General features: G+C 45.1%; 1 protein-coding gene across 1 annotated transcript in view; it reads left to right on the top strand.

Annotated features, from left to right (window-relative positions):
- Window positions 1–8126: 8126 nt before the first annotated feature.
- The window catches only part of PALD1 (phosphatase domain containing paladin 1), a 151266-nt gene continuing 139418 nt past the window's right edge, over window positions 8127–19974 (top strand). Inside the window, exon 1 of the mRNA XM_084841902.1 lies at window positions 8127–8379. Within this exon, the coding sequence (XP_084698028.1) occupies window positions 8366–8379 (14 nt within the window). The 5' untranslated portion in view covers window positions 8127–8365. The remainder of the gene's footprint in view (window positions 8380–19974) is intronic.

The following is a 19974-nucleotide window of genomic DNA, read 5'->3' as shown; positions in this document are numbered from 1 at the left end:
GAGATGGTTAGAGAACACCTAGCTAAATGAGTTCAAGTCTCCAGAACTAGAAGAAATACAACCCTGGGTTCTGAAGGAGCTTGTGGATGTTATTTCAGAATTGTCGTCTGTAATCTTTGAGAGTTCCTGCAAAACAGGTGAGGTGCTGGATGACTGGAGACAAGCAAATGTAGTTTCCTCACTTCAAAAAGGGGAAGAAAGTAGATCCAGGAAACTACAGACCAGTCGGCCTGAAGTCAATACCAGGCAAAATTCTAGAACACATTATTAAGAGTTTGGTCTGTGTACATCTAGAAAAGAATGCATTGATTAGTAGGGGCCAACATGGGTTTGTCAGGAATATATTATGCCGGATCAACTTTACCTCCTTTTTTTGATAGAGTTACTAGGTTAGTGGATTGGGGGAATGCCATGGATATAGCGTAGTATATCTTGATTTCAGCACAGCCTTTGACATGGTTTTGCACGATATCCTTGTTGACAAGATGGCAAAATGTGGATTGAAAGCTACTATTATTAGGTGCATCCACACCTGGTGGAGCAACTGTGTTCCATGAGTGATAATTAGTAGCTCTGCATCCTCTTGGAGAAAGGACTGAAGTGTCCTAGGCCCTATGCTGTTCAATGTTTTTATAAATGAACTGGATGAGAGTGTGGAGGGATTGCTTAACAAACTTGCAGATGACACAAAGCTAGGAGGGGTAGCCGATACCATAGAAGACAGATTCAAGACTGAGAGGCTGGAGCACTAGGCCAAATCTAACAAATTCAACAGAGATGAATGTAAAGCGTGGAGAAGATTAAAGGGAGACATGATAGCAGTCTTCAAATATCTGAAAGGCTGTCATGTAGAAGATGCAACAGAGCTGTTCTCCTTTGCTTCAGATAGCAGAACTAGAACACTGGTTGGAGGTTGCAGGGAAGCAGATTTCGGCTAAATGTTAAGAGATACTTCCTAACTGCTAATGCTGTTTGGCAGTGGAACACACTGCCTTGGGAGGTGGTTGGTTCTCTGTTATTGGAGGTGTCTCTCCTAAGGCTTAGTTACTGGCAGTAATCGCCCTAAGCTAAAATAAGCAGGCCTTTTGGGTATTTGGGCCCCACCCTTTTACCTTCAGCCCTGCTCCTTTTTGCCTTTGGCCTCACCCACCACTGGAATGCGGCCCCCAAGAGCTTCCCCAAAATGGAATTTGGCCCTCAGGCTGAGATTCAACACCCTGATTTAGAGTTTGAAAGGTGAGTACCAGCACTTTGAATTATGCTTGGAAATAGATTAGAAGGTAGTGGAGCTATCTGAGGATATGTGAGAGATGTTTCCAATGACCTGTCCCAGTTAGCAGCCTGGTGGTGGTTATATTCTGAGCGAAAGGCAGTTTCTGAGCAAAGATAATATGGCCCCGCTTACTCCCTGATCCAAAGTGGATCCTCAGTGTCACAGTTCCTTCATTCTTCCCCCAGCAATCTCCTCACTTTATGCCTGTTCCTAAGATGGTCCCTCATTTTACAAGATGGCGTGGGAGTTTTCTCATGCCTACAGTTTTACTACAGCCCTTCATGCTCTTACTGGGGGTGTTCAGATGATTGCATAGGGAGAAGAAGCCATCGTGGCTTCTCTCCTCCCCCTGTGCATGCTGCCCACATGACCGCCAGGTTGGCATGTTGTCCAAGCCTGGTGCACGGTGGGGATGGATTTGCACCCACCCTACAACCTCTACTGCATGTTGTGGGTTTTAGGATAGGTACGAAGCCACCCCTGCTGCACCGTGCAGTGGGTTTGGACGATACGCCAACCTGCACCGCAGCACGAGTAATTATGTAAATGTCAGTTGTGCGCACAACATGTGAGGAGGTGGGAGGAGAAGGCTTCTTCACCCTACAAGATCATCCAAACCCAGTCACTGGGCCTATCCACATGCGCACAGGGGGAGGGTGGTTAGGATAACTACGGAGTGGGGGGGGGTAGTGAAACAACACGTGGGCCTGTCACATGACCGGGAACCACGCAGTGCAGCGTGGTTCTGCCACCCGCCCTGTAGTTACCTGGCAATCTTACTTGAGTGGTTTGTGCGCATCCCGACATCCTCTACAGCGCTCCTGGTGGCTGCATGACCATAGAGAAAGTCCATGGCAGCTACAGTGTCACCCGCAGTGGCAGACGCTCTAGCTGGTAGATTCTATGGTTGTAGACTGGAAGTCTTCTGGAGTCCATTTAAGCCACCAGGGAGCTTGCTAGATGACACAGTAAGCCACTCTGGGGCCCTTTAAGCCTTTTGCAGGGGGTGGTTACCCAAGGTGGCTTAGTAACAACATGGAACGTGGGTTTCTCCCCCCACACAGCACGCAGCCACAAGGTTATCCAAAAAAAGCCTAAGCTTAGCATGACATCTGAACAAGGCCACTGTCTTATTAGCCCATCTTCATTCTCATGTCACAAAACCTTTCACTATCTATTACACCCAACCCCTCACCACCACATGGGTGGGTTGCATACTGCTGGCTGATATTGTTCAGATGACGGCTTTTAATGTAATGTAACACTGCTTAAGCTTTTCTTGAGTCTGTTAGGGATTTCATGGACTGTTCTGCTGTGTTTTTTATGGTCCAGGACACTGAAGGAAGTAGCTTTTAATACTGAATAAATAATGTCTCTCCATGTTGCGGTAATTCCATTTCCTCTATTGCACTGATTACACAATCTCTCCTCTGTGGGTTTGGAGTGGGTCCTATACCTGACACTTTCCTCTAATTTATGATGGCTTAGTTTACAGCAGCATGTTTCTTTCAGTTTACATATTATACATGGGCATATTCTTTCACCGCTACACTTTGGAATCCTTCTATAGCAGTCCATCATTTTGCCTGTTTTGTCACTTTTATTCTAGGCTTCCATTTGACTCTTTGTTTAAGGATGTTGTTGTTTATGTAATTTATTATGGATTTTATACTGCTTTTCCTTTTCCCACACAAATTGTGTCCTAACTGCATTTTGACCACTGCGAAATATGACTGGAAATGACAGCAACGATCGCACAATGTCCTGTCCATGTGTAATACATGTGCTGCTGTGGGAGGGGAGAGTACATAATCTCCATACAGCTAAAAGAGAAAACAAACATTGTTAATAAATGACACAGGCACATTTGAGCAATTAACTGAATGTGGTGGGAGAGTGGTAAGGTAGGGAGGGATTGTGTTGTTCTCTACCATTCCTGAGCAATTTTATGAGTTTGCAATTTTATGCATACTTATTTATTTAGAGCATTTTTACCCAACTCTATGTAATTAAAAGACGCTTGCTCCTGGGGAGGAAAGGTATGGCAAACCTAGACAGCACAGTAAGAAGCAGAGACATCACCTTGCCGACAAAGGTCCGTCTAATCAAAGCTATGGTTTTCCCAGTAGCAACGTATGGCTGTGAGAGCTGGACTATAAGGAATGCTGAGCGCAGAAGAATTGATGCTTTCGAGCTGTGGTGCTGGAGAAGACTCTTACAAGTCCCCTGGACTGCAAGGAGGTCAAATCAGTCCATCCTAAAGGAAATCAACCGTGACTGCTCATTGGAAGGACAGATACTGAAGCTGAAGCTCAAATATTTTGGCCACCTAATGCGAAGAGAAAAGTCACTGGAAAAGACCCTGATGCTGGGAAAGATTGAAGGCAAAAGGAGAAGGGGACGGTAGAGGATGAGATGGCTAGATAGCATCACTGATTCAATGAATATGAACTTGAGCACACCCCGGGAGACAGCGGAGGACAGGAAGGCCTGGTGTGCTATGGTCCATGGGGCCACAAAGAGTCAGACACGACTTAACGACTGAACAACAAATGTTAAGACAGTCCCTGCCCTCAGGCTTACAATCTAAAAGACACAACACAAAAGGAAAAGGGGACTGGGAAAGAGGAGGGGAAAGAAGGCAAATACATCGCTGACAGATGAATTGGGCTAGGTTGGTCTCCCCTTTGTCATAATGCTCTTTCTGGGAGACAGGGAGTGCAGCTTCCCAGCAGCCCTTGGTTCTCTGGCTGATGGATGAGGCCACAGTCTGCAGTCCCAGGAAACTGCCTATTGGAACTGTGTGTTCTTTCTAGCAAGGACGGGTGGAGCGAGGTCCCTGCAGCTCTTCCCTCTCTGGCTAATGTATAGGACCAGGTTGGTTTCCCCCTTGTTCATAAATTATGTTCATAACTTATTTGAGAGCAAGCCCCACTGGAAACAGTGGGGCTTACTTTTGCATAAACATGCATAGGATTTTACTTTGCTGCACATGGCACTTTCGTTTGCTTCAGCAGTTGATATACAGCTACTGGAAAACATGGGGTGTAATTGGAAATACAATGAGGTTACTTAACTCTGATAATATATAGAGCATGCATAAGGATTCTGCAGAGGGCTATTCTTATATTAAGATTTGTTCCTTGTTGTGGCAATAATAATAGGTGTTGCTTTTGTTGAGTCTGCTTTGAGTCTCTGACACAAAAATAGAAGTTGCTGCTTATTCTGCCTCCCTACCCCCAATCCAAATATGAATTAGAGTGGTGCAGCTAGGTTACTTTAGATCCTGGACTTAATAGTCGGAGGGAGCAATCCTATCTGGATCGGAGGTTGCCTCCGAGCCTTGGAGTGATCACCTTTCCAGTGCAGAGCGGGAGGAGTGGTGAGGAGCGGTGCCTTCCCGCTCCCACCGCCCTGCTTTCATGGCTAGACAGCCGATTTCAGCTGTCCAGCCGCGGGACCTTGGAGCACGGGAAGGCACGGCTGGACGACACATAGGATGTGTTGTAATGGCACTTCTGACCTCCCTGGCCCCGGGAAGGCCCTGTTTCTCCCGCTCTGCACTGCTCTTAAGAGTGCAGAGCACGGGGCCGATACGCGCTGCCTACGAGGCGGCGTGGGAGTGGGTGGAGGTCGGTTCTCCCATCTAGCTGCCAGACAGCAGCCGTAGGATTGCGCCCTTATTTATTTATTACATTTCTGTACTGCCCCATAGCCAAAGCTCTCTGGGCAGTTCACAAAAATTAAAACTTCAAGGTACAGCGTAAAAGAGTATAAAATATGAAAGCTTTAGACTACAATATAAAAGTAAAACTAGAATAAAACCTAGCAGCAATGCAGAGGTTTAAAATACTGATTTAAAACAGCAGAGCGAAAAGACTAGATCGCTAAAATGTTGGGAAAATAAAAAGGTCTTCACCTGGTGCCAAAAGGAGTACAAGTGGGCTCCCGGTGAACCTGTCTAGGGAACTCATGGCACTCCCCACCTTTAGATGGCCATGTATACTACTTCAGTTGGGAAGCACACAACTAACATTTCTCTTCTCTCTCCCTTCATTCCACATGCTTTCAAACTGCTTCTACGTTCCTGCTATGTTAGAACAACAAAACTGTTTGCCAACCTTGATTTAAAAAGCAAACTCTGAGGATGTGCAATTCTGCATTTTAAACTCGCTTAAGTCATAGAACTGTCATGACTACAGGAATAAAATGGAGTTTGCTTCTGTTGCCCTGATGCCCATATCACTTGCTGCTCTCTGGGTGGTCTGTGGGGGCTCCTGGACTCTAGGGCCCTGGACTTTGGCCCCAAGGTCCAACGATAGCTGCACCACTGATGATTTAAAGTACCTTGTAGCATTTCAGGTCTTTATGCCTAGCTTTTTAAGGAGAGGGAGGGAGGAAGAGTAAAACTTTGACATTCAAACATGAACACATCACCCTGCTTGATTCCAGTTAAAGTCTGTGAGGCTGGATACATTTGCTATAGATGGCCAATTGACAATGTTTGAAAATTGGATCCAGTGTGTGAAATACCTCTACAGTACTCCAAAATGCTGTTATTGGCCTCATTTTCCTGCACTTAATTTCCACCATTTGATATTTTCCATTAAAAATCTAATGGCAAATAAGCATTGAAGCATCCTGCTTATCAAAAAGGAAAGCAGCTCCTTTAAAGTGCAGTTGTATTCCTTTTAACACGCTGGTAAATTCAACTGATTTTAATGGGACCGACATGCTAAACTGTATTTAGGACTAGACCCTAAACTTGAACATAACAAATAGTTCATAATGTAATTCCTATAATACTGCTTGGTAACAAATGGGGCAAGTTTGTATTCAAGACTGAGGAAGAAAATCAGCAACATACAGTAATAGGAAATTAACATAAGAACATAAGAGCCCTGCTGGATCAGACCAAGGGTCCATCTAGTCCAACATTCTGTTCACACAGTGGCCTCTGATACTGGAGGTAGCACATAGCCATCAGGATTAGTAGCTGTTGATAGCCTTCTCCTCCATGAATTTGTCTAGCCACCCAAATTGGTGTCCATCACCAATTCAGTTAAAACTTCAAGAGGAATTTTAGGAAGGCAGCATGTTTCTGTTACTGAGAGAGTTTTGCTTGGAAAATTGGATTTGCACCTCTGGTCTTCTTGGAATTTGTCATGGGTTTTTCAGTTACCCCATCTAGTCAGGTATGCTGGGATTTAATGCCTTGCTTAGATGAAAAGGAGCTGCAGACCTGAAGTATCAATACACTAGTTTTCACCGTTCTTTTTTCTTGTTAAAATATTGACACAATGAAGTTGAAAAATGAGGGTCAGATAAACAATATGGCTGCTAAGAAAAAAATAATAAAACAACATATATAATAGGGCTCTGTATGTTGCACATGTGATGTGAGGATTTGCCTTGGCCAGTTGCTTCTCTGATATTGCTCTGCCTTTGGGAATACCCCACAGCTGGCAGGAATAGAAAAGGATTCTGGTGGGAAACCATTCTCCATACTTCCCCTGAGGTGTTCACAGCGGGGATGCTCTAAATTGCAATGTTAAATTGCTTTTTGGCACATGAGTCAATCCACAAGCCCCTCAAACCACCTTCCCTGACCTGTGCCCTCCAGATGTTTTGGATGACAACTCCCACCATTCCTGACCATTAGCCATGCTGGCTGGGGCTGATGGTAGTTGAAGTCCAAAATATTTGGAGGGCGTCAGGTTAGAGGAAGGCTACCTTAAACTCCTCTCTTAAGGCAGGGCTGCGCAACTTGTGGCCCTCTAGATGTTTGGGCCTACAAGTTGCCCACCCCTGTGTTAAAGTGAAGGTGTTTTGATCCCTGAATTTCTTTTACAATGGGTTGTATCCAATGTTAGCCCTACTTAGAGTAGACCCATTGAAATGACGGGGACTTAAGCTTCATACTTCCTATAGGGCTAACTTATGTCACATTCATTTCAATAGATCTACTCCATGTAGGACTAACATTGGATACACAGTGTATTTTGTTAAAAATGCCTTGAGATTTAGATCCAGTTCTTTGTGATGGGGTGCAGAGGTGTTGCTAGGTCTGGGCCCATGGGGTTTGGGCCCCAAATGTATTTCCCAGGGCCCACTTCCTAGGGTGCCAAATCTATTCGCCAGACCCCTGAGTGTCCATTGCCAATGGAAGCCCCCACCCCCAGTTTAATTGTCATGAATGGGGCAATTTTCAAGGGGGATTGCAGCTGGGGAGGGAAGGGTTAACTCTACCCTCCTGGCATGCTGCAATAGCCCTCCCCCTCCCCCAAATCTTCCCATTTAAGCTGGGAGGGGGGACCTTTTCACATTGGTTTGGGATGATCTGGGTGAGGATGCAAATTAATTGAATAATTTATTTTGAGATGATTTGGATGAGGAATCGATTGGCTGGCTTTGCCTCCTGTGGAATTTAAATGAAACCTTAGTAATTATTTCTACATTTGCATGTATAGCTGTAAAGTAGCATATGCAGATTTTGTGCAGATTTGTGTCCTAGGCCCCAAATCTTTTACGAGCCTAGCAACACCGCTGATGGGATGTATGTGTGGAGCGAGAGAGAGAGAAAGAGGAACGGGTGTTTCCTTGGAGGGGAGCAAGAGCAGTAGCCAGTGGAGGCCGGTGGCTCCGATTTCGGTGGGGCTGTGCATCTGGCTGGTTCTGACTGAAACCCAGAATGGATGCACAGCCCCACCGAAATCGGAGCCACCGGCCTCCACTGGCAAGAGCTGAAAAGAACCATCTGTCCTATGCTGAGGAACAGCTGCTGCAGCTGTGAAAGAGCGGCCGGCTGCGCATGCCCACCCCTCCCTCCCTCCCTCCCTCCGCAGCCGGCGGCGCTCTCGCGGAGTCCGCCGCAAGCGCGCACATGCAGCGAAGGCAGCGCGGCGGAGGAGTTGCGGGGGCCCCGGAGGAGCCGCCGCGGTGCCATCTGCAACTGCAGAAGAGGCGAGCGAGAGCGCGCCGCCCTCCGCCGGCTTCCCTGGGCCCTGCGGGCTGGCCAGTGGATGAGCTGGGAACAAAAGGCTGGCTCCGCGCGCGCCCACCGCCCAGCTCCGCTCTCCGGGCCGGCGGGGGATGCAGTCTCTCCGGTGAGTTGGTCTTCCGCCTCTGGGGTCCCCCTTCTCCCAACGGGAACTGCTCCCGCTCCCTGGGGCTAGAGGTCCAGGCACCGGTTTGCTACGGAGATCTGCGGGGTTGGGTGGATGGGGTTTCCGAGCTCGTGCGGCTCCTGCAGCGGCGCCAGTGCTCGCTGGCCCGGCCCGGATCGAGGTGTTGCCGCGGGCCGGGGGCGGGGCACTTAAGACCAGGCGCCGGATCTTGGCCGCGCGGTGCAAACTTTCCGGAGGCGACAATCGGGGCCAAGCTACACGTCCTACCAATCGCGTTGGGGTCGTTGAGCCTGCTGTTTTGCTTTACTTTTGTGTAAGGTGCCTGGTCGGGATGGGGACCATGGCACTCGGGGAGGGTTTACCCTCCTCCGCCCCCAAATTCCACACAAGCCGGTTGTTGTTTTGAGAAAAAGCCGCCATTGATTCTGTTCTTCGTGCTAACTTGTAAGTAAGTGTATTCGTTGCAGCGTATGTCCGAGGAGGGGTACTTAGGATTGCGGCCTTACAGTTACAGGCCGATCCTATGTATGCTTATTCAGAAGCAAGCCTCTGTTTCAGTGGAACTTACTCTCCAGGAAATGTTCATAGGGTCTGGCGTTTCAGACGGAGCCTTGGCTGTGACTGTTTCATGCCATGCCCCGAATACACAGCGGAGAGGGATGGGGGGAATTCAATATTTTGCCTTAAAAAAAAAAATCCAATCCTGACCAGAAGGAAGGCCATAAAGACTGTTAAATTAGGCAAAATTGCTCAAGGTTTTGTTTTGAAAGGATAGATGGGGAATTTGATCAGCTGTTTAATGATTACATATTTTGGCTGTGTTTGGATGGTGGGAAGATTAGACCCATGAAATGGGAGTTCAGGGCTCCAGCTGTGATTCTTAATTTGATCTACCACCAGGTAGCCTTGCCCAATGTACATATGAAGTAATACAATGAGTGCTTCTAAGCATGTATAGAGAGCCTCTCCTTCACCCCTGAATAACTTCAACTCAATCCCTGCACCACTAGGATTACAATGAAGAATTTCCAGATAGTATTTCCAGGAAGGCTGGAACACTGATGTTTCTCATTTTGGAAATTAAGCACTGCCTGGTGGCAATGAAACTTCATCCATTACTTTACTCCTTGCCTTAAATGCACCAGCCACAATTCCAAACTTTGTGTGGGTCTTGGGCAGCCTTCCTCAATCTGTCTTCCAGATGTGTTGGGCTACAACTCCCAGCGTGCTCCAGCCAGCATGATGCTAGGAGCTATTGCCCAACACATCTAGAGGGCACTAGGTTGGGGAAGGCTGGTCTAGGGATATGATTCTCACTTCGAGAATGGAAATGATTTAGCTATTCAAATCCCAGGTTAGCTCAATACACCTAGCTTTAATAAAACACCAACAGCCAACCTCAATCTTGAATTATGGCCATTATCTCGAAGTAAGTACTGTGGATTTTAGTGAAATCTATTCTGTGTGCGTTCTACATCCAGTCTTAAAGTGTGTTAAGAAATAATTTATCCATACTAAGTAGTTCGTGAATATTTAAAAGAATCCACCGTATGCTATAATTGCTCTTCCCCTGCCCACCACTTAACACCTCTTTGATCATTTGGGTAATGCTTGCTTCCTATTTCTCTGGAAGGACAAAATAATCCACCACGCTGAGAACCTACCTTCCCTTTATGTAGAACAGCTTTCCCTGCTTCAGTTCTGTTCCATGAACTCTTTCCCCTAAAAATATACATCTTCCTAAAAATACCCTCAGGGAGTAAAAAAATGCACATTCCCCATCTTCCCATGGGATGGCTGATAGAATCGGTACTGTCCAGTCTAGCACGAAAGTCTTGCAACCAGGGGAAGCAGTGTGCTTTTGGCTTCCATTAAGAAGGAATTATATTGGCTTTGAATGGGGAGTTAGAAGTAGTGTATAAACTGGGAACAATATTTGGCATTTTAGAGCTTTCCCTGCTAAGTTTGGACACATACCAAACCCACAGTGTATGTTTACTGTATGAGTCCTCTCCAAACACCGTAGGAATTTCCTTCACCTCAATTGCTGTGCTGCAAAATACAAATGATTGTAATAATAACTAAGCCCTATTGAGTCAGCACAGGCTGCTGTTGAGTTTCTGTGACATGGCTTCTGTGGCAACCCACACTCCGTCCCTTGGCCTGCCCACCCTTTGGTCCTGTCTGACCACACCACTTCTGAGTTGGTCTTGTCTCTCATTAAAGAGCCCTTTTGGCAGTTGGTTTTCTTGTGCTTTTCCTTTTCCCAGCCATTATATTATCTCTCCTTTTCATAATCAGAGCATTCTTTTCAAAAATCATGGTGGGTGGGGAGGAGAATACTTGCCATTGGGCCTGTGCACCCAGTCACCTATAACAGCCTTCCCCAATCTGGGGCCCTCCAGATGTGTCAGACTACAACTCCCAGCATCCTCCAGGAAGCTCTTGGAGTTGTAGCCCAACACATCTGGAGGGCACCAGGTTGAGAAAGGCTGACCTAAACACTTTGCTGATTTGATCTGCTAAAGGTGGGAGGGCCCATAGCACAGTGGTAGAACATATGCTTTGAATGCATCATGTCCCAATTTTAGTTCTTCAATTGTTGTTCAGTCGTGTCCGACTCTTCGTGACCCCATGGACCATAGCACGCCAGGCCTTCCTGTCCTGCGCTCTCTCCTGGAGTGTGCTCAAGTCCATATTCATTGCATCAGTGATGCTATCTAGCCATCTCATCCTCTGCCATCCCCTTCTCCTTTTGTCTTCAGTCTTTCCCAGCATCAGGGTCTTTTCCAGTGACTTTTCTCTTCGCATTGGGTGGCCAGAATATTTAAGCTTCACCTTCAGTATCTGTCCTTCCAATGAGCAGTCACGGTTGATTTCCTTTAGGATGGACTGATTGGACCTCCTTGCAGTCCAGGGGACTCGTAAGAGTCTTCTCCAGCACCACAGTTGGAAAGCATCAATTCTTCTGCGCTCAGCCTTCCTTATAGCCCAGCTCTCACAGCCATACGTTGCTACTGGGAAAACCATAGCTTTGATTATGCGGACCTTTGTCGGCAAGGTGATGTCTCTGCTTCTGACTATGCTGTCTAGGTTTGCCATAGCTTTCCTCCCCAGGAGCAAGCGTCTTTTAATTTCATGGCTACAGTCACCGTCTGCGGTGATCTTGGAGCCCAAGAAAGTAAAATCTGTCACTGCTTCCATTTCTTCCCCTTCCATATGCCAGGAAGTGATGGGGCCAGATGCCATGATCTTCGTTTTTTTAATGTTGAGTTAGTTCTTCAATACCTCCAGTTAAAAGATCTCTACTAGCTGGTCTGGAAAAGGCTGTATCTCAATTAATTAGAGAGCCACTGGCCCAGTTCAGGCATAACGGGAAGCTGATGTGTGCTGGTTGATTGCTTCCCCTTGGCTCTTCTTGCCAGCGGCTAAACAAAGCAGGAAGCCTCTATCCATGGTTTGTTTAGCATTGTGTCCAAACTGGGATCCCAGGCTTGTGGCTCTCCTAACAAGCCAGAATCGTAAGCCAAGAACAAACCAGCATGCTTGCTCATTCCCAATAAGCCAGAATTCTAAACAACCCTGCTCCTTATGTTCATCAGAATTTAAACATGGCCGCATCACAATCCTGTTGAAGTTTTCCCCTTTTAGGGGAGTGGCAGTGGGGGAGTGAAATGCTTTTTGCCGTATGGCTTCTATCTTACTGGAAGGGTGTGACTGGGTATACAAGTTCAACATTACTTTTTAATGGGGGTTTTGTTGATTAAATATCCCCACCCACAGACAATGTCTTGCTTACATGTCCTTGCTATGTGGAAACTACAGAGATGATGTGTAATAAAGTGGGAGCTGTCGGCTTGGCTTGTAAATTTGTCTATTATTTGCTCTACTCATTGCTTTTTGAAGCAGAAATCCTTGTATGCTTAGCTACATTCGCATGAAGCCTATCATCTCAAACGTTCAGGGGTGTCATGGAGAGCATCTGTATTTAATAGCACTGCATGGGATTAGAGATGTGAAGGCCTGGAACAAAAACAAGAAAAAATGGGGGAACTGGGTTTTTTAAAAAAACAACAACCCATTCCCCCCCCCCCGAGATTTTTGGAATGCTTTTATCCCATTTTTTCTGGCTTTCCCCCGATTCTCATCCCCCCCCCCCCAAAGCGGTCACATCTCTACATGGGATGCACATGCCCAAGTTCTATAGAGACTGGGCCTCTTTTGGTTTTCTCTCCAAATGTGGAGGTAAGTCTTGTCATTCCTTAGACCGGATTTCATAGCCTTTCCTGTGGAGCCCTGTGCATATCTGTATGTTGTAGTTACGTAGCAACATTTAATATCAGTTTTGTTCCCAAAGTCGCCTTTGTTGATAGAGAATTACTAGGCTGTCGTTTGAGCATGTGTGCTCTGTAAACAAATCTAGCATTGTGGAGAACAGAGGTCCATGGGCCATAAAACATTACATTTGTGTGTGCGCATTGCTGGTTTTTAAAGACAGTGTTATGATGTATTCAGATTTTATGTAAGTCACCTTATGTATACTTGTAAAAAAGTGAAATATAAATTAAATAGAGCAGTGGCTAAGTAATGGTTGGGGGAAAGATACTTACACGTCTTCGGTTCTAGTGGCAGATTTTGAGGGCTGGGGGGTGAGCTGAGTAGATGAAGCCCATGGAGGTTTTAACTCTTCTACAGCCCAGAGTGTTCATTGTTTCTGCAGCACCTACTGTTCTGTGTTCTATATGAAGCAAAGCTCCCATAACCCACATCTGTTACCTACATTTCCTCTCTGAATTAATCACTGGATCGCTGCTTTGGCATCTACCTGTCGCATCTGTGGATCTTAGGCTGCATCTTATTCAGCAGAAACTGCTTCGTGTGTATTGAATGCTGCAACTCCTCTTTAATAAGGGATTGTCTAATTTGGCTAATTGCTGGTGGTGCAGTACAGCTAATGCTTCTTTTAAACATATGTTTTGGCAATGTCCAATAGTTGCTTCTTTTTGGGAGGAGGTTATTACACAGATACGTTTTATACTGGAACAGTCTTTAACATTCACTGATGGACATGCTCTTTTAAATAATTTACCTGCTTCTTGGAAACTAACAAATGGTCAGCCAAATGGATTCTCCGCACCCTTTGGGCAGCTAAAAGACTGCTGTTACAACATCGGAAGGATAAACATTCACCTCCTACAATGCAATGGATTGAGGACTTTGCGATGCTTTCAATATTTAAACAGTTAGCATATAGACGCCACCTTCAAATGGTGGATATTTGGATATTTTGTCCACTTTTGTTGAAACCCATGTATAATTGCTAGAATGCTGTATGCATTTCATACAAATCCATTTATGGATTTTAAAAATAGAAACATTAAAAAAAACAATTTTTTTCGGGTGCCTGCAGGCACCACGTTGGGCACCCATTTGCGAGTGCCATTGGAAGTGTCCACGGGTGCTGCATTAGGAACGTATGTGATAAGACAGTCTTATGCCCAGGGAGAAAGCCCAGCATCCTTCCCTATGTGATACACACGTGAGACTTAAGTTCTAAAAGGGTCAAAAATCAATGTGTTGTAAGCAATGCAGAACGAAACCGCACAAAACATTTGGGCCATAAGGTGGGTGCCTAAAACGGGTAAATAATCTGATAGAGAAAAGGTGTATAGAAAGTAGATCCTTCAGAGTTTCCATATGTGGCCCCAAATGTGATTCTAGGTATTATGAACAAAAGTCTCAAAGTGTAAACAAGGGTTTTGGAAGTCATTTCAAATCTACAGCATATTTTTTAAGCCACTATGCCCCCTGGCATCATTAGGCCTGCAGCTGCTTCTCTACCCTTGTCTTAAATTGATGATGACCATCAGCCAACTCATTAATTTTAGGTTTGAGGCCAGTTCTATTTTTTTTCTTTTTAGGACCTGTGTTTCACCCTTTACCGTGCTTCTGGTTTCTTTCATTCTTTCTGGCAGCTCATCACACATGCATAGATAGTCTCACTGTAAATGGACTTAATTTGTGGGGGGCGGGAGAGAAGGAGTTGCCTCAAGCAGAGGTGGCATTCCTGTTTGGTGCCTCTTCTCTGTGTGCCACTTTAAAGGTTCTGGGGAGAAATCTGGGATTTTATCCTCGGGGTGGGGTGAGCAGTATAAAATAACTCTCTTCTGGTTGTCAGAAGAGGGGAGAAGGGGTTGCTTAAAATCCTGGATGTCCCCCATTTGCCCTCAGCATTCTGAGTGCCCCTCCATATTTGTAGATCACCCCTGGAGATGGTATGTGGCACTTGTTAAGAATCGCTGGATTAGTCAACTAATGGTGTCTATTCAGAAGAGTTCAGTGTGACTTATACTCAGATACATATGTATAGGACTGCAACCTATGACTATAGCTGATTGTTAAGGATCAGTTTTAATGAGGCTGTAACTTAAAGGCTTATATGAAGGCTATTTTTTGGTTCTGTTGTATTGTAATCAGGAATGGAATTAATAATTCCATGTTCAAAGGCAGTACGCTACTGAATTCCATTTTTTTTCCAGAGGGGGATGAGGCAAACTCCTGCCCTTGTTCCCTGTCTGTGGACTTTTGAATCAATCAGGTGGATCACGGATTGGGATGGGAATGGGATGTTAGACTAGTCCAGCATCCCTCAACCTGGTGCCCTCCATTTTTGTTGGACTGCCTGTCCCCTCATTGCCAGCCAGCATGGCCAGTTGGACTGCAAAGTGTTTATGGGCCTTTCCTTCTAACAATATGTTACGATTTTCATAGGATTGATGTACATGACATTTTACAGAGTAACTTAAGCAAAAAGGCAATTTGCTGTCCTGAGGAGTTTATGATGGAAAGATGGAGGCAAGGGGTTGAATATATGCACCAGTGCAATTGCATTTAGCAGCGATGGGAGAGGAGGACCATGTGTGGTAATTTAAATTTTTTTTTAAACAGAAAGTGTTGAAATTCCTTCTGTATCTCAAAAAGGCCCTTTTGCTGAGATTTTTTAAAAATGCAAATGCATTTAAATATACTCAATTAATGAGGCACTATACTAAAATCAACTAATAAGACTTTAATCAGCTGACAGCCCTGTGTTATCATGAAACGTGTAGTGCTTAGACGCATGCTTTAAAAGGTATGTTTGACGTAGATGGATGCTGCACAGACCCCCTGATCTAATGGCAGCATGTCGCTACGTGGGAAGATTTACACTGAGCTCAGCTGTGTGAAGACGCCCCTTGGCTCTAAGGCCTACTCCGAACCTTAGAACTGCAGCTGTCAATTTGCCTTCTGCTGTTGAGTTGGCCACCTCCTGTAATGTCATTTCGTTTAACAGGCTTCGCCAACCTGGGACCCTCCAGTTATGCTGGACTGCGACTGCCATCATCCCCAGCCAGCATGGCTAATCAGATGAAACCTATGAAATATTTTAAAATAAGCGGTTTGGTGGGAATGCTTTATTTTGCCAGGAGAGGTCAGCATGAGACTACATCTTGAAGGTTTTAATATGTAATCATATTAGGAAAAAATAGAACTAAAACCCAGCTGTCTTTGGTTAAATGGGGCAGGATACAGTAATGAATAAAAGGAACGGATCGGATATTAAAGTAAAGAATGCCCACTTGAACTAGTATTATAAGACTTGTAGACAGAGTGAAAGTTTAAGGTGGCCTGTGATTGCATTTGGGGTGCAGAAGGAAAACAGTAAATGATTGTGTCTAAAAGGTGTATAGAATCATAGACTCATAGGGTTGGAAGGGGCCTACAAGACCATCGAGTCCAACCCCCTGCTCCATGCAGGAAGCCTGATTCCCAGGAGGTTTCTCATCCAAGTACAAACCAAGGCTGACCCTGCTTAGCTTCCGAGAAGGGATCTATTACTGAGGGCTCCCCCCCACACACACATATACCTAGATGCTACTGCCTTACTTGTATGCAGTCTGTCTCTTTTTGGAGTCTCAAGATGGAGGAATCTGCAAGTCATCTAGATCTGCCCACTACCCGGTGGAGGCTGGTGGCCCCGTTGTCAGTGGGGCAGTGAATCCCTCCAGGTTTCAGCCAGAACCAGTCAGAACTCTAAAGGAGAGCACCTTGGATCACTCCTTTAGAGTTCTGACTGGTTCTGGCTGAAACCTGAGGGATTCACTGCCCCACTGACATCGGAGCCACCAGCCTCCACTGCCACTACCCCAATACATGCTCCTTCATCTGTCAACTTGGCAGTTGATGAGGTGTGCCATGCCCAAATCAAGAAAAGGTTACTAATACCACTGTTTTTGTAATCTTAACCCACCACATTTATGACAACATCAAACAACTTGAACTTTCCCTGCTTGATAGGCATGCACCTCTAGAAGAGATCTTTTCTGACCCCCCCCCCAATTCCCTTTTCCCTCTGAAAACAGGTGGGCAATTTGCAGTCCACAGGTCACAAAGACGCATACACACACACAACCTTTTTTGTAGCCCCCATTGTTGTTGTTTATTCGGTCAGTCGCTTCTGACTCTTCGTGACTTCATGGACCAGCCCACGCCAGAGCTTCCTGTTGGCCATCGCCACCCCCAGCTCCCCAAAGGTCGAGTAGCCCCCACTGCAATGCCGCAAATCAGTGGTGTGCTGGCTAAAAAGGGTGATTTCCCTTAAAATTCAGCAGTGGTGGCGGTGATAATTTTGGCAGTGGGGAGGGGTGCGGCCCCAGGTGGGTTTGTGGTGGGGGAGGATTGGACCCTGGAACCACTGAAGTTGCCTACCCCCTTCTAAAACTTTCTAAATACTCAGAAGTTGGCTCTGTAGAGAGCAAAACCCTTCATTCAGGGACCTAATGAAGGTCCAGGGCTACTTCCCATTAACCTAAGTAAACATGAAATCTCATGCACAGGATTGTCATGTGCTATTAGCATCCGTACAATTCACCTGCGTGGCTCCTGACAAACATAGTTTTACCAAGCATCAGCTTCTCATTCTTTCCTCAGGACATAACCATGCAGACTTCCTTTCATCAGGAAAGTTAATGCTGAGCTGTTTCCCATCTCCCCTCTTTAGCTGTCCAGCTTCACAAGTAGTATTGTGGCAGCAACAATAACAGCAAAAATCTGTGAGAGGAAATCTCTGTTGCTTGGAAACAGCCTGGCAACAGACCTTATTTCAAAAGCCAGGGAGTGAGGGGGGAGTACAAAGAATCCATGCTCTTGACACCCTTGCAGTTAGTAGCAACAACTGGGAAACTTTTTTTTTTTTTTCAAATTGTAGAACTTCTGCCTAACTTTCAATTTTGCCATTTAACCCCCCCCCCCTTGAAGATAAACTTTCTGATAAAGGTCCTGTGTCACTCCTCTCTTGCAGGTCTTTAGGCTGCAATCAACGGGACTTATTTCTGAGTGGACATATGCAGGATAACACTGTTATACATTTATCTCCATATCCTATTTATTCTTTTTCTATAGAACGACAGCTATTCTGCCGTTTGCCCCATGCATCAAATTCTTGTACAGAATTAAATATGTCCAACTGTCCAGTAAGTTGAAAGAAGCGTTGTAAAAGATTCTCTTTTTGGGGGAGCATCCAGTATATAATATGCTTGCTTTTGAGGACCTGATGATTCCTTATGTTGCTGCTGCTGCTTATCATGAGAGTAGATAGCGCAGGGCTGGCCACTCTCTAACTGAGGCAAGCCCACTGAAATCAAACCAGACTGTAGCATCCTTGGCAAAACAATGTAACTAGAAAATGCCTCTTTAAAAGACGGATGATGGAGTCCTGGTTTAGCTGAAATTGACTGTGACTGGTTTTGCTGGAACAAAGAGAACGTTGCAAAGCTCAGTACATTGTTATATACAATTTGCAAAGAGTTTTTGGGGCTAGAAAAAGTAAAATTTAATTCCTTACATCAGTCATGGGTCAGTTACCTGTTGCTCTCCAGATGCTTTGGACTACAATTCCCATAATCCCTGGTCATTGGCCATGCTGGCAGGGGCTGATGGGAAGGCACCAGGTTTGCCCTGGCTTGTAAGGGGCAAATGAAGCTTGCCTATTATCTAACTTCCATAGCACGAGCGTTGTATTAACAAGCCTTCAGGCTTTACCATTTTCGGGCACTGCCTATGTTCAGTTTACATTCTTCTTTCTTCACTCCTCCTGATGTTTATTGCATTGAATCCTTTTTCACTATTTTCCTTCAGCCTGATGATAATCCTATAAATGTTTGGCTTCTGCCATGAAGGTTGACAGTGTTGTTGGAGGAAACATAATATTTAAAGAGCATGGTTGGCACTTACCCAAATTCTTCCTCAAATGAAACTTATTGGCAACAGACTTCAAAAGGTGAGGGTATGATCAGGTTAGTTTAGGTGACTTTTTGTTCTCACTCAAATCTGTATCTTGGATTACAACAACTCTAAAATAGGGCAGTTCTGCTCCATGTGTGCCCATGTTATGCAGAGTGGAATTTAGCACAAAACAGACTTTGTGAAGATCTCTGCATTATTATGAATTATTTTACAAAGCCCATAGATAGCAGGAATTGTATGCACTAAAACCTTGGATTTTGGAATTGGAAGTCATGAGAATAAAGGCTTTTCTGCCCACCCCAAGTTGCCATCTGTAGCTATACCTACTGTGCTTCCCCTGTGAGCTAATATTTTTCTGCCCACCCCCACCTCCAAATACTTCTTACACCGTGACTGGCCCTTACTCTTGCTCTGCCTTCCGTTGAGTGGCAATCAGGAATGATATGAGAAACGAACCACGTGTGCAAAAGAATTTAGCACGTTTTTAATACTTTTGCATTCCCTCTTGTGGAATTCTGAAGTGTTTGGGGGAGTACTTACTTGTTTTACTTTGTGTATTTCACTACAAATTTTATTTATATGCTGCTTTCCCACATCATGCTGAAGACAGCTTACAGCAACATTGACCAAAATATAACTGTATTACAAAAATCACAGCAAAAAAAAACACCACAATATCTTAATATATAGGAAAAGGCAATAAACAAAAAGGCAATCATACATAAATTTCAACATATAACTACCAAAGATAAATCAAGTCAATCACATCAGAAATATATTTCATAACAAGTCCATTCTAAACTCATGAGATAGCAGCAGTCTAAGTCAGTCAGGGCCTTGTCTTCTCTGGCCACACCGAGGCCAGGGAGCCACACCTTAAAAGACTCATAGCCAGATGGTCTATACTGAAAGCATTTTTACCCTACTCTTTGACAAAATGTCCAAGGTAGCTAATCACATAATATTCCCTAAGGAAAGCAGTAGATAAAAGTGCTGAGCCGAGCAGGTAATCAATAAAATACTATAAAAGAAATCCATTAAAACCAGGGGTATAGGACCTCAGGGCTGGGGGCCATATCTGGTCCTCTGGGGTTCCCCAGAAGGCCATGCCTTTCCCCCCAACCACTGATTGGTGGTTTTCTGGCTTTTGTGCATTTTCCTCCTGCATTCTAGAAGGTTGAAATGCCTCTCCTAAGGTTTAGTGACAGCAGTAAGAGCTTTAAGCTAAAGTATGCTGGTAATCCTGATTTTTTTGGCCCTGTCCTTTTACATTCATCCTCACCCACCACT

The sequence above is a fragment of the Heloderma suspectum genome, chromosome 3 (assembly GCF_057233095.1).
Source record: "Heloderma suspectum isolate Gila_16-S chromosome 3, 16-S_ref, whole genome shotgun sequence".
NCBI lineage: Eukaryota > Metazoa > Chordata > Lepidosauria > Squamata > Helodermatidae > Heloderma > Heloderma suspectum.
The sequence above is the reverse complement of the archived record's forward strand: the minus strand, read 5'-3'. Positions and strand labels throughout refer to the sequence as shown.